This window comes from Harpia harpyja, chromosome 11 (genome assembly GCF_026419915.1).
Source record: "Harpia harpyja isolate bHarHar1 chromosome 11, bHarHar1 primary haplotype, whole genome shotgun sequence".
In the NCBI taxonomy this organism is placed as follows: Eukaryota; Metazoa; Chordata; class Aves; order Accipitriformes; family Accipitridae; genus Harpia; species Harpia harpyja.
The window spans coordinates 9,041,111-9,055,135 of NC_068950.1; the positions used below are offsets into that span (position 1 = coordinate 9,041,111).

General features: G+C 52.5%; 2 protein-coding genes across 2 annotated transcripts; both read left to right on the plus strand.

Annotated features, from left to right (window-relative positions):
• Positions 1 to 214: 214 nt before the first annotated feature.
• LRRC52 (leucine rich repeat containing 52) lies at positions 215 to 5,374 on the plus strand. The gene is made up of 2 exons (XM_052802442.1): positions 215 to 1,591; positions 4,948 to 5,374. The coding sequence occupies exons 1-2, from the start codon at positions 967 to 969 to the stop codon at positions 5,199 to 5,201; spliced, it is 879 nt and encodes a 292-aa protein (XP_052658402.1). The 5' UTR covers positions 215 to 966; the 3' UTR covers positions 5,202 to 5,374.
• Positions 5,375 to 6,542: 1,168 nt separating this feature from the next.
• Positions 6,543 to 13,856, plus strand: MGST3 (microsomal glutathione S-transferase 3). Its single transcript, XM_052800611.1, has 6 exons — positions 6,543 to 6,631; positions 9,855 to 9,978; positions 11,202 to 11,275; positions 11,965 to 12,022; positions 13,198 to 13,270; positions 13,629 to 13,856. The coding sequence occupies exons 2-6, from the start codon at positions 9,862 to 9,864 to the stop codon at positions 13,736 to 13,738; spliced, it is 432 nt and encodes a 143-aa protein (XP_052656571.1). The 5' UTR covers positions 6,543 to 6,631; positions 9,855 to 9,861; the 3' UTR covers positions 13,739 to 13,856.
• Positions 13,857 to 14,025: the final 169 nt, after the last annotated feature.

A 14,025-nucleotide genomic window follows, 5' to 3' on the forward strand; every position in this document is an offset into this window, starting at 1 on the left:
CCGGGCGCGCGGCGACCGTTGGCCGTTAGGGGCGGGGCGACCTGAGGCGCTCGGGGAGCCGGGGCGGGGGGAGGAGAGCGAACGGCCCGGTCGCCACGGCTGCCGCAGCCGAGGGAGCGGCGGCCTCGCCCCTGCCGGGCTCGGGCTGTGGGGTTCCGCAGCTCCCGCCGCGTCCAGCCGGAGCGCGGGGCGGCTCCCCTGGGCCGCCAGCGCCTGCCGCTGCCAGGGCGGGCCCCGCGCCTTGCCGCCCCGGGGCGTTGGAAGGCCGCCCGCAGGCCGGCTTCGTCGTGCTAAGCGCTGCCCGGGCACCTACGGCCAGCGGCCCTCTGTCGGGGGCAGGGCGGGTCCTCCTGCTGAGGGGTGGGCAGGCGGAGGAACGCCACGGCAAGTCAGCAGAGGGAGCTGAGGCAGCTTTGGAGAATTCGTCCTCGGTAAAAATGCCTCTGGAAGAACCTCCTTAGCTGCCTTCTCCGGCCTCCAGAAAGGAGACAAAGCCAATCCAGCGCATTGCACAGGGCACAAGTGACCACCGCTCGGATTTTGACACCATTTGTGGAAAAAATTGCACCGTTCACACCCACCCTGCACAGTTTAGATGCTCTCACCCAATACACGCCTTCCCCGCACCTCCACTCGGCCGAAAGCGGCACCCGCTCGGCCAGCGAGGTCACGGCACTGTCCCTGAAGCCGGGCAGCTTTTGCAAGCCGTTGACATCACAGAGGTGTCAGCTGGCACTGAGTGCGACATGGAGACGCTCCAGCCACCGTTCCGCACTTGCCAATGTAGAAACCGGGCTCGGTTTCGAGCCAGGCACTCTGCCAAGGAGTCAGGTGAGTCACGGACACAAAGCACTTCCCGACAGCCTTGCAGCCGGACACCTCCTCGGCATGGCTGTGATGGTAATGCAGCTTCCATAGGGCTGCTTGCAGACCCAAAGGGCTGAGTGGCCTGGAAGGTCTTAGACCATGTCTCCTTCAGGTAGACCACAGCCCCTGAGCCTCATGTTTCTTTTGGGGATGGGGATGGCATCGGAGAGGATCAACTGCCCAAGCAGGTGTAGCTGTCAGTACCTGGAAGTGAACTGCACAGGGCAGCAGTTGCAGGAGTTCCCTGCGGCCATCCCGCTGGACACCAGGCAGCTGATTCTGGCGGCAAACAACGTCTCGTACCTGCCAGCAGTGGAATTGAGCTTCTTGGCTGATTTGGTCTATCTGGACTGCAGGAAGAACCTCTTGGGGGATGACCTGGATTTCACTTTCATTGGTGTGGCCAAGCTTGTCTATCTGGACCTCAGCTTCAACAACCTCACACAGGTCACCTTCAGCACCTTCTCACACCTCCTTAGCCTCGTGGTGCTGAAGATCTCGGACAATCCCAACCTTGTAGCCATCGAGAAGGATGCTTTTGCCAACAACACCTGGCTGAGGCACCTGGATGTGAGCCGGACAGGCTTAAAGTTCCTGGACACCAGCACTGTCCGGGACCTGCCCAACCTGAGGTTTCTGGGGCTCAGTGACAACCTGTGGCACTGCAACTGTTCCTTTTTGGACTTCATCACCTGGATGACAGAGAGCAACGTTCTTTTTCCAGGTGAGAGCTGTGTGAGCAGGACCTCCCTCCTCCTGCAGATCTGTGTGGAAGATGGGGCCCTCTGTTCTCTTTCCCAAAACTTCAGCTCACAAGGCTGTGCCGCTGCACGTTGACTGTGGGTCCCATCTTCTGGTGTTGCACAAAACATGGATCAGAGCAGCTGGGTTACACGCACTCCACCCACAGAGGGTCACAGTTGCTCACAACCTCAGGACAGTCAGGGAGGTGTAGCCTGTAGCTAGGACATTGCTGCTGCTCCAAAACGCCTGGCTCCAGCCTCAGGAGGTGTCCCTGTGCCTGCGAGTCACAGCACCCCGTGGCTGCAGTGTCAAGAATGAGGAGCCCAACGTGGCTCTGGGGAGATCTGCTCTGGGAAAGCTGCTGCTCTGAATTTCCTGCCTTGGCTCCAGCTGCTCTGATCGCTTGGTGCTGCTGCAGTACCAGTATGTCTGTAATGATCAGTAACACCCCCCCCCCCACCCCCCCCCCCCGTGGAAATGCTCTCCTGCCTCTGTTCTGACTTGTTCGGGGCAACCTCTCCAGCCCTGAGCTCTCCACCATTTGGCCAGTGTCCCCTTCACCTCGAACACCTCCCGCTAGCCTCTTGTGCACAACGTGCCTGGCAGGTAGACCTCATTTGTGCAACCTCTACAGCAGCCATTCTGCTCAATGCTGGCAACAAAGCTGGGTTGAAAGCCAGTCAGCTCCTCTTCTGCTCTCATCCCTCACTGACGCGGTCTCCGGGAAAAGTTTGGGTAGTGTGGAAGCCATTGAGAGTTTAGCTGCTGACTTCTGTGGGGCTGTGATCACACCCTAGTCCCCACTGACCTATTTCTGTACATGAAGAGTGTACACCATGCCCTTTGCCTTAAGAGCACGGCAGCTGTTGTTCTAAGATAGATAAAAATTACAAATCCTGCAATCTCCAGCTGTCACGGTGCTCCTCAGCCCTCAGAGCAGGTACATTTGACTGATTCTCTGTGTCAGACTGTGACCCAATGCTCAGAAGTCAGGAAAAGACCTTTTGCTGTTCCCATGGGAGCTTTGGTTTGGGTCCCAGCTGACATTTGATGGTCAGAGTGAAACAGAACACAAGTTGTGCTCACAAAAGCCTCTGTATCCTTATGGCTGGGAGGCTCCATATGTTCCCCCTTCCTCCAGAACCCCAGAGCAAATTGGCTGTCTTTTATTTGAAGTTTTCCAAAATAAGAAATGTATGTGCAATGCAGGTGAGCACTGAGTCCCACAGGCTGCAGCAGCAGAGTGCAGCTTGCTTCTGAATAAAAGCCATTTCTTGAATACAGGGTCTCCAAGACTTCTTTCCTTACATCATCTAGGATCACAAAATCAGCTGTTTCCCATCATATTGAGGCATTCTACAACTGGGCCATGGACGCTGAGTGTTCATGAGGCAGGGTAATCACCAGTTCCCTTTCCCAGAAAAACACTGGTCCCAAGGGCAAAGCTTTGCTCTGCAGCTGCAGCACATGAACTTGATTTTTCCAAACTGAAAAGGAACACAGCACAGCACCTGCTAACAAAGAAAGCTTGGTTTTCAGTAATGCATGACAGAATGGTGAGAGAGCTGCAAAAGAAAAACTGTTTGAGAAAGTGTCCATCAAATAAGAAAGGGCCACAAAAGAGCTCATGGGGAGGAAAGGGAATGGCAAATGGAAGCTGGTGTTAGGACAGAACCTAATTAAGGACATCTCTGTGTCTTACTAGGTGTAGTAAGCTCCCTATAGATGGTAAAGTCTTTTAATTTCCACATACAGGTTACAGGCAGTTATGGAACAGTGTAAAAAAGTACTGTTCTTAGCAGTAAGATTGGAGATAACTCACCGAACCCTGGAACAGGAGAATAAAGCTCACTGCAGGCAATTTGGGAGGGTAGGAGTAGGAAAGGCAGTGGCAGGAAAGGCTGGGGGTATGAGTATGGATCCCTGCACTGTCCTCTGGAAAATGGGAAAGCCAAAGAAACCAGGGAGCCTGCGGAGGCTGCTCCACTTCCCTGCTCTGTTGGGCTTTGCTGTGTCCTGGCAAGATGCTATGGGTGAGTCCACAGGAGGCCGTGTGCCTCCCGGGACTGGTGTGAGGGCTGTGCAAAACTTTCACGCTGTGCAAAATTTTCACACTGCCGGTAAGTGTATGCAGGCTGGACACTCTGTATCACAAACACCCGCCTGCCTTTAGGCAGGGAAAGGCAGCTCCCTCTTCGTTGGGACTGAGGTGGCCCAAAACCAAGGGTTGTGACAGGAGCTGACAGCTCCAGTGCAAAGAGATGTTGGGACCAAGCCCTGAAATCTGCTGCAAGCAGATCCCCATCCTGGCCTTTAAAAAGCTACTGCTGATTCACAGAACACCTTTGTGTGAGTGTTTTGTGCTTAGCTGGACCTGTGCAGTCTAGGTGCCGACACGAAGTTGCCCAGGTCTAGATGGATTTGGGTAATAGAGAGATAAAAGCTCTCCAGTTATACTCAGGACAATGAGAGATATCAGCATGAACACCACTGTAGCTATATCCCTCAGTAATATACGATGTAATGTAATGTAATATAATATAAATCCCCTGTAGCTTGTTCCTCTCCACTGCTTCCCTTTTTCTCAGGCGCATCCATCCAGCACATCATGCAGTGACCAGCCTGTGTCTAGCACAGTGACTGTGTCTGGTCTGAGGAATTCAAAACCTGCAGGTGAAGGAGAGGGCCATGGCTGAGAGCACGCTGTGCTTCTACAGACACCAAAAGGAGACAGTGCTTTTTACCACACTCACTCAGCCTTTGCTAACTTCAGAGGGAAAATCCAGCATCTGTTTTATCACCACGTATATTACAATACGACAGGGTATAGTTGTTATTTCAATGGAAATGAATCACTGATGAGTTTCCTCCTCTTCTCTCGCAGAGCAGGTGAGGCTATGCCTAACTGCAAACCACTCTTGTTGTCAAACTTGACTCCCTGTGCACAAGCCTCATTATTCCAGCATAATTTAGGCTATATCACTTCAGAAGGTGTTTGAGATTAAAAGGAACAAACACAAGTGCTCTTATATTAAGATAAAAGTGCTCAATCAGCAGAGATGAACAGTGCAGGGACAGCATTTTGCCACAGTGGCATAATCTGACAGGCAATATTTTCCTATGGAGGCAACACCACCAGAAATCATTCTGGCAAAAGGGCAATTGCGGTTTGGCAAGGGTTTGCCTGTCCGCTTTTACCTAAGCCACGGAGGGAGGGGGGTGTGAAGTCTGTAAATATTTTTCAGGAGTTTAGCAAGGATTTTTTTAGCAGGACTACTGATCATTAATGCTTAAGACACAAGCAAGAGAGTCTTGCTTCTGCTTTTCCCTCTGCAGATGCTGACAACATCACCTGCTACACCCCAGAAGGCCTGCGTGCCCTGAAAATGCCTGCAGTGGAGGCACAGCTCCACTTCAACTGCCTGACCCGGCTGTACAAGCAAGACTACATCTTTCTGTGTCTCATTGGCTTCTGCATATTCTTTGCCGGCACTGTGGCAGCCTGGCTGGCTGGTGTCTGTGCTGTCATCTACGCAGTCCACACTTCACAGGGGGAGGAGGATGAGGATGAGGATGACACAGTCACTTAGGATCAGCCCTACAAATCCTTCTGAATGCCTGTCGTGGGAACTGAAGGCAGGCCCTTCCTGCCCAATTTCCCACATTATGTCCCATTCTAGATGCTATTTTTTTGAAGTGAAATAAAACTGCAAGAGAAGAAAAGTCTCTGTGCTCCAGTTTCACTCACTGTGCTACCTCCACATTTCTTCTTCCACTGGGACTCAGGACATTGGCAAAATATTCATTTGGGGGGGCATGAGAGGTGTGCATAGTGCCATGCATTTACACTCCTGCTTGACCATGAGATGACATAAATGCACGGTCACAGGGACCGGTTTGAGGAGGTATGATCTGAAATATGGGAAAGGCCCCAGCAGTGTGCTGTAGCCAGGGAGTTCACCAAGGCCTTTTTGACCAGAAAACCCAGCAGAGCGTATTGGGACCAGCCCAGATGGCTCACTGGAGCCACAGGGAGTCCAAGAACTTTCTACTGTGGAAAGGCAGGTATGTATAAAGAGATTAAAGCCAGGACTGAGAGGCCTGGGATCCCACTGAGTGCTGCTTTCTTCCCCGTTATGCTGGCGACAGCAACAGACGCCATCTGTCCCCCTGCGGCTGGACCCCCTGTACCTCCACTGGTTTATGAACATTTACAGAACTGGAAAGTCCAGCTCCAGTTTTGTATCACATATCCCCAAAACTGGAGTTTTTTGATGTAAAAGGTATTGCTTACACACAATCCAAGTATTCTTGGAAATGGCTTGTGTTTCGATGCCGAAGTCCCAGAGTTGCTTATACAGACCAGAATAAAGGGAGATGTAAGTAAGATCCTTCATATCACTAACGCTGGTAATTGCCAAGAGAAGTATCTGCTTACCTGACCGAGTACAGCAACTCCACGTGTGAAACACTGGCTTCTTCATCCGATACTAGCAGGATCTGGTGAAATAAAAGGGAAAAGCAGGAGAAGATTCCAGGAAGGATGGTATAAATTACCACACTGTCTTAGAGCCATTCAACTGTGAATCAAAGCTGAAATCTTTGTCTTAGGTATAGTCGGTATGACAAAAATGGTTAAGAGTGAGCATGGCAGCGCAGTCTGCTAAGGAGAGGGAGAGAGATATATATATAAAACATGCTGGGGACACATGTGCGGAGCTACTGGATAGGACAGACCCCCCCTTAGCAACCCTCGTGGCGTGCTGGAAGACACTGGCAGGGCCCATCCCCCTGCAGATCCACACGTGTCAAACTCCCTCCCACAACACGACCCCTACCCCACGAGGCTGCTCACGACCTCACCCACCGCCCATCCCTCCGCAGCGCCGGCGCCGCGGGGGCGGCCGCCGCGGGGCCCCGCCTGCGGGCGGTGCGGCCGGCGCGGCCGGCAGAGCCGGCCCCGCTCCCGCCGCCGGCTCCCTCCCGCAGCTCGTCGGGCTGATCTGCGCCGCGCCTGAGGGTGAGTGAGGGCCGGGGACCCCCCAGCTCGCCCCTCCGGGGACCGGGGACGCGGCCGGGCGGGGGTACGGGCGGAGGGAACGCTCCCAATGCGTGCTTATGCTTATTATCCTGATGGATGGTAAAGAAAGTAGAGGAAGGGCCGTGACCCTCCTCCCTGACTTCCCCTTTGTCCCGCCGGGCGCAGGCTCCGGGGGAAGGTGCCTGCGGGATGAGCAGAGGGCGGCGGGGCCCCGCCGGCACCCCAGCACGCTCGGGCTGCCTGGGGAGAGTCTGACCCCGCACGGCTGGCGGGGAGCTCTGCCTCGGGAGCTAAGCCTGCTCGCTCGCCTGGTAGCAGGGGGGACAAAAGGCGCCCCGGGCTTGAGAGGAAGTCTGAGCTTGTTGGGTCTGGTAGTGCAGTCAGAATCCCAGCGTGGGTCTGCACCAGGAGACTTAAATCAGCTTTGCCGACTCATAATAACGCTAGCGTTACGGCAAACTTGGTAAGAACCCTTATTCTGGAGTAAAAGCACCCTCGGGGAGCTCTTCTGCTGCAGCTCCTGGTCTGTGCTGTGTCACACTCCAGAATCTCTTGGTCGTGTGGCTCCGGCCTGAAACATTGCTGCATAGAAAATACAAATTCAGTCTTGTGCACCAGGCCAGTGTTCATTAGCAAAGTCCTTGCAGCTGCAGACAAAGGTTGCCGATATGCACAAGGCACCAGAATCCGGAAACAGCCGCAAGGCGTGCAATCGGAGAGAGGCTGAAAGTCCTGTTGACTTTGGAGTGCTTACTGTGGCTCCAGATTACTAGAGCAAAGGCTCGAGGTTTAGTTTTATACCAGTAGTGTAGGAGTAGCAGCTTTGTAATACACCTGGCTTAATGCTTTGCTGTGCTCTTTGCTGCTAAGATAAAGCCCCAGATTATAATTTAGCACTGTGAAGATAAAATGCTTCGTTCTTGCTGGCAGGCGGGGGTTCTCCACCAACCTTGTAGTTTGAAGGGGGAAACGTGACCATCAACCTGCTCTACTGGGTGGGAACGTGTTATATTTTCAGTGTGTCATCTCTCAGGTGCTAACCTCTATTACGTGTAGGTGCAGCTGACTTCTCTTCGTTACTTTAGTTTTCAATGTTCTTATTGATAATTGTTTACCAAACTTCATGTGGACAAAGCCAGCTGTTGTCTTCACTTTGCTCCGTTGATAATCCCTTTGCAAATGAGAAATAAAAGCCTCTAGTCTCTGAAGATCCCTTGTGAGGGGTGCTGGCGCTGCTGCAATAGGAAGGCTGTTTGCACCGGTTCCATAAGGTGGCCCGTTTTCCCCCACACTGACAGATTGTGCTGGTGGGACAGTGCAGGAGCCACCAAAACCTTGCTACGTCGTGGAGGCACCAGAGGGAGATAGGCCTCGGCTGGGATTTTGGTTTGGAGAGGGAATTGGCTCAGTGCTGGAGAGAGATCTTTGCTGTCTTCTGCTGTGCTGCATGATGCAGCACCGTCATGGGTTACGCAGACAGACAACATCTGAGGTTTAGGACTGTGCAAGAGGACCCGTGCCAGATGGTTGTGGGGAAGGGCCCTTGTGCTCGCTTGCAGGCGGGGAGGGTGCCGGAGCGCTCGGTGTCGAGCAGCTCCCAGCGGCGCAGGCTGATGGCAGGTCTGGCAGATGGGGAGCAGGAAAGAGGGAGAAGCATGCAACGCGGCCTTGCTGCGGGGCAGCGTGGCAGGAGGCTGCTGGATGCGCCTTCTGCTCCCTGCTTCCGTCAGGCCTTGTCATGGTTTAACCCCAGTCAGCAACTAAGCACCATGCAGCTGGTCACTCACTGCCCACCCCCCCGCAGTGGGATGGGGGAGAGAATCGGGGAAAAAAAGTAAAACTTAGGGGTTGAGATAAGAACAGTCTAATAGGACAGAAAGGAAGAAAATAATGATTATATTAATAATAATAAAGTGACAATAATAATAAAAGAATTGGAATGTACAAAACAAGTGATGCACAATGCAATTGCTCACCACTCGCTGACCGTTGCCCAGAATACCCCAATCAGGTCAGCTGCCCTGGCTGTGTCCCCTCCCAACTTCTTGTGCCCCTCCAGCCTTCTTGCTGGCTGGGCATCAGAAGCTGAAAAATCCTTGACTTAGTATAAACACTACTTAGCAGCAACTGAAAACATCAGTGTGTTATCAACATTCTTCTCATACTGAATCCAAAACATAACACTACACCAGCTACTAGAAAGAAAATGAACTCTGTCCCAGCCGAAACCAGGACGGGCCTGGGCAAGGAAGCGCAGAACCATTAAATGCAAACCACACGGGCCCTGGTGTCTCCTGGCTGGCAGACTTGCATGTGCAGATGTTGGTAAATGCCAGCAGCTGTGTGTTGCTGGGGCTGTTCACTGACTTGTGACTCTGAGAGGGTTCCTTGAAGCTGTGGGAGTGAGCATCACTCATCTTGCCAGTACCCCTTTGCTTAAAAGGTTCAGTTGTTATTGCTATTGTTGTGGTGGGTTTTATTATTGTTTTATGTAAGGTTAGAGGTTCAAACTAACCATTCGCGTAGCCCAGCTCCATTCAGCCTGGGATTTCTGAGCCAGTTTGTGTTTGTCTGTATTATAATTCCCAATTTACCTACCTTGCTCACTTTCCCCTTGAGTTTATGAAAACTGCCTGCATTCATAACATCCCTCAGCAGGGAGTTCCACAGGTCTGTTTCCCACTGCATGAAAAAACACTTCTTTTGGTTTGTTTCGAATCTGTTTCCTGACTTCATTTGGTGACCTTTAGCTCTGATGTTGGAAGTGGCCATGAACAATTATTTTCTGTCCACCTCTCCGGAGCATCCCTGCAGGCACAGCGCCATGTCAGTGAGGTCGTGGGACTTAGCCAGCCACAGCCAGAGCTGATGGGACCTACCGTTGGCTGCAGTCCTGCTCCGAGCCAGAGGCTGGACTAAGGTCCTCCAGACACCACCTCCCACCAACACTTAACATGATTTGAAGGCTTGCTTGACAGGAACTGAGCAGAGAGCCCTTGTTTTGTGCTGCTTAATACTCAGCAGGCACCAAGAGGTGAAAATTCCCCAACTCACCATTTCTTTCTTCCTTCAGCCAGTCCCTGTGCTGGGAGGTCTTGGGTCCACGCTCAGTGATTCTTCCGCACACACATAGCTGCGTGTAGTGAGCTGCCACTTCTCTAGTCACACCCCAAAATAGTAATGGGCTCTCTTTCTGTGACAGCACCGAGATGGCTGTTCTTTCAAAGGAGTATGGCTACGTCATCCTGACGGGTGCTGCCAGCTTTGTCTTGGTCACGCACCTCGCGGTGAAAGTGGCCAAGGCCCGCAAGAAGTACAACGTGGAGGTGAGTGCTCAGGCTGAGGGAACGGGAAGGTCGGAGCCAGTCTGCAGGGGATGTTGCAGACAAGCTAGGTGACACCTTGCTTATTTTTGGGTGACTTGCTGACATTTCCTGCCCCACCACACGGATGCAGAAGAGATGGAGCTGTCATTCTGGCTCTCCAGACTGGAGCAGATGGCACGACAGAGCCTGGGGTTTGGGGCATCAGGCACTTGGCACCAAGCCGAGACAGCTGAAAGCATAAGGCTTTGAGCTTGGAAACGCTGATGAGCAAGAAACCGCACAGCCCTTCTTCCCTGCAAAGGCAGCTGATGCAGCATTGGGGGCAAAGGGATTGTAGTGCAACAAAAGTGACAGGAGGGTTTCTCAAACTCGGGGGGAGCATGTGAGCCCTATCACAAGAAGTCTTTCAAAGTGACCTTCCCTCAGCATCGCCTCTGAGCTGGGCAGGCCTGTGGGCTGGGTGGGAGCAGCCGGTCCTCTCAGTGAGTCAGGGCGATGGCATGCAGAGGCTGCTGTGCCACTCGGCTCCAGGCACAAACCTTCCTTTGCTCTTTTCCCCACGTCACTGGGGGAAGTGACAAGCAGGGGTGGGTGCAAGGACAGCCCTGGGCATGTGCTGCAGACCTTGGGTACCTGTTGGGGGGGATCCCATTGCTACTGCATGAAGTCAGGATTATAGCAAACATACCCAGCATGTAATGGTGCACAGAGCACTGGATTTCAGGCTTGGGGAAGCCTCTGCAGCCAAGCAGCAGCTCTGGCTGGCTGCTCAGCTCTGCAGCGGTGAGGAAGGCAGCGTCCTCTCAGCCTGTTCCTGGGTTATGGGCTGCTGCCAGCTCCCCAGAGAAGACATGGGGGCATGTCTTAAGTAACGCCGCTTTGCTCTCCCCTCCAGAGAGATGGGATTTAAACAGGGAGGTCACCCAGCACCTGGCTATCTTCTGTTTGAAGCAGGGCCAGCTCCAGGGGACAGTCAGATTGCTCAGGGAGTTCAGTAAGTGGCCTGTGGCAAGCAGTAATTTCAACAAAGCATTTGTGGGCCACAGGGCAGGAGACAGGCTCTTAACTTACCAACGCAAGTCAGTCTTGCAAGCACCCGGGCAGCACTGGGCTCCCTGGGGAGCGGTGCTGCCGGGCACGCTCCTCACTGCTGGAGAACAGGCTCCCGAGCCCAGACTGTGCTTGCTCATGTTTTGCTGCTGGTTTTGGGTTTTTTTTGGCAGTATCCAACCATGTACAGCACAGACCCTGAACATGGGCGTATATTCAACTGCATCCAGCGTGCACACCAGAACACGTGAGTAACACGTACGAATGCAGACCTTGAAAATACACAGGGCTGTGGAGCAGGGCCTACAGCTAGAGACTCGCTGCTGCCAAGCGCTTGGGTTCAGGGTCAACGCTTGAGGAAAACACACAGCCGTGTAACGCTCAGCAGTAAGGCCATGCTGGCTCCTTACCATGCCTTAAACCAGGAGACAGGGCTGTGAAGCAGCCTCCTCTTCCCTGGTTCCTGGCTCTTTTCCTCTGTGGGCAGATCTTAAGACACTAGAAATCTTGTTTCCAGAAGAGGCTGCCTGGGGACTGCTGATCTGTTGTGCTGCCCAGGTCTCCCTCAGGGAAGGCCTAAGACCACCCAGCTACTATGGACCAGGCTGCAACAGCACATCAGAGGGGTGCTTGGGAGGAACAACTCTTCCTGGGTTAGCTGGTGGCAAGTAGTATTTAGCAGTGGCTTAGGGCACAGAACGGAGAGAGTGGGTGGGTGGGCTTGGAGAGAGGCACAGACGGGGGAAGTCCCTAAAAGTCTGTGCATGCTCACATTCCTTCTTTCCTCCATCTGTGGCCACAGCATTGAGCACAGAGATTCATAACAGTCAGGCCCAACAGAGACCTTGGCAGGGGATGCTCGCAGCTTCTGTGTTTCTAGTTTCCTCTTTGTGAGCAACTTGAGCACAAACACGGCCTCCTCGCTTTTATTTTCAGATTGGAAGTTTATCCCGCCTTCCTGTTCTTTTTAGCCACTGGTGGAGTCTACCACCCGGTAAGTGATGCTACAGTGCAGGTCTGCATGACTGAACTCTGCTCTTGCTCCCTGACTTGGGGAGGGTGGGGGGCAGTAGGCCAAACTAGCCCCTCTGGAGGCAGCAGGCTGCTTCACTAGCCACATCACACTTCACAGCTGTGCCCCTTCTGCAAATGTAGTTGTAGAAGGTCTTGTGCAGGGGAATCACAAGTATTTAATAAATTCATTACTGCTGCTTCAGCTATTAGAGCCCTTTCCCTCCCCTAAGGGTGCCTTGTTGGACAAACTGAAGCATTCACAGCCTCCAGTCCATGAGTGGGAAGGGTCCCTCCAACCCTGCCTGGTTCTTCCAAGCCCTGCAGGGTCCTGCTGGGCTTACAGCAGTACTACTCAGCAGCTGGTTGTGGGGAGGACAGGAACACTTTTTCCCCCATCTAAAAACACTTTCATGAGGAGTCTGTCTGATAAGAATAGATGGGGAACATGGTGATCTTCCCACTCACTTCCACCAAAGGAGGTGCGCAAAGGATCAAAAAAAGCCTGGATTATTTTTAACTAAAAGATGTAGACAACCCATGAGGAGGGAGGCATGTGGGAGAGGCCAAAACCAGTAGCTCTTTCTTTGCCACCAATAGACAAGTCAGGCCCTTCTTGAATATTCTTTTTCAGAGAGGGAAGGAAGCAGCATAGGCAGATCTGGCAAACTGGAGCCAGGTTGCAGCAAGCTTTAAATTAAGAGGCAAGGTGGAAGTTTGTAACACCTTGTTTGCAACAGGAAAACCTGTACACCTCCTGGAGACAGGCAGTGGAGTGGGGCTTGGGGCAACAGCTGCCTCCAAAGTTGTGGCACTTGGTCTAGCTTACTAACTGGACACTGGTAAAATGAGATTCAGCACCTGCTGCCTGCATGACTTAACCACTTCTTGCTTGGGAAGAGTTGTGCTGCAAAAGAGCAAGACTCTGCATCACATGCTTCCTCCCCATAGGCATCATGAAAGTGACTCCTATACAAAACTCACCCTAGCACACTGCATCAGTCACCTGTCTCCCCCACGCTGACTCCCAGTTGTCCTGGCAAGGTCAGCACCCACACAGTAGTTGGTGGTCACTTCTTTGAAGCAGGGCTGCTGTAACAGCAAAGCACATGCAAGCAGCAAGTCTCCAAAACCTTAATGTTTCTCCTTTCTCTCTAGCGGATTGCCACAGGGCTTGGCCTCACCTGGATCCTTGGGAGAATCCTTTATGCCCATGGCTACTACACAGGAGGTGGGTCTTCACCCTGCAGCACACAGCAGGCACTTGGAAACTCAAATCTCCTACAGTGGCCTCAGGGCTCTTTCTTCCAGCTCACATCAAGGAGGCAGCATAAAGCTTCCACTACGGGTGTAGAGAAAAGGGTGCAGGTCCACAGGCTGCTAACTCTGAGTATGCTTTTCCTACTGATAGGAAGAGTACTAGTCTAATAATAGCACACACTGAGGGTAGGTACATGGCCTGAGCTGGTGCCTCCTGTTTTGCCTTGAGATATATCTCTAATTCCTGCTCCCTCTTTAATTTTCAGGATGGGGTAGGCTAGCCTTTCAGTGATGGCCTGCTGAACTGACAAAACATGTCTTTTTTCCAGATCCAAAAAACCGAAGGAGAGGGGCCATTGGTTCAGTTGCACTTATTGGGCTAGTGGGCACAGGCGTGTGTTCAGCTTGCCAGCACCTTGGCTGGATCTGCCAGGACTAACTGACCATCATGATGGCTGCCTGGGAAACTAAAGGCATTTTTGTTTTCTTTTCTTTTAGAACGTTTCCTGGTTGTTTTCCTTTTCTCCTCATTTAATAAAATGAAGTTGTCAATTCTATATTTTCATTCTAAAGTTATAGAGCGTTTTCTTAAGAAGTTTTGCAGAATGCTAGAACAACTCTGGTTTTGTAGGCCTACAGAAATCTGCCCATCAGGCAGAGATGTTCTAGCTTTTATGATTTTTAGTGACCAAAAAGCTATGTTGCACCCTGTTCAACCCATACAGC

Bases quoted from the DNA above. Each gene is read 5' to 3' on its own strand.
- LRRC52 (XM_052802442.1), top strand. From the start codon at position 967: ATGTCTCCTTCAGGTAGACCACAGCCCCTGAGCCTCATGTTTCTTTTG. The intron at 1,592-4,947 runs GTGAGAGCTGTG...TTCCCTCTGCAG, and splicing joins GAGCAACGTTCTTTTTCCAG to ATGCTGACAACATCACCTGC.
- MGST3 (XM_052800611.1), top strand. From the start codon at position 9,862: ATGGCTGTTCTTTCAAAGGAGTATGGCTACGTCATCCTGACGGGTGCT. The intron at 11,276-11,964 runs GTGAGTAACACG...TTTTATTTTCAG, and splicing joins CAGCGTGCACACCAGAACAC to ATTGGAAGTTTATCCCGCCT. The intron at 12,023-13,197 runs GTAAGTGATGCT...CTTTCTCTCTAG, and splicing joins CTGGTGGAGTCTACCACCCG to CGGATTGCCACAGGGCTTGG.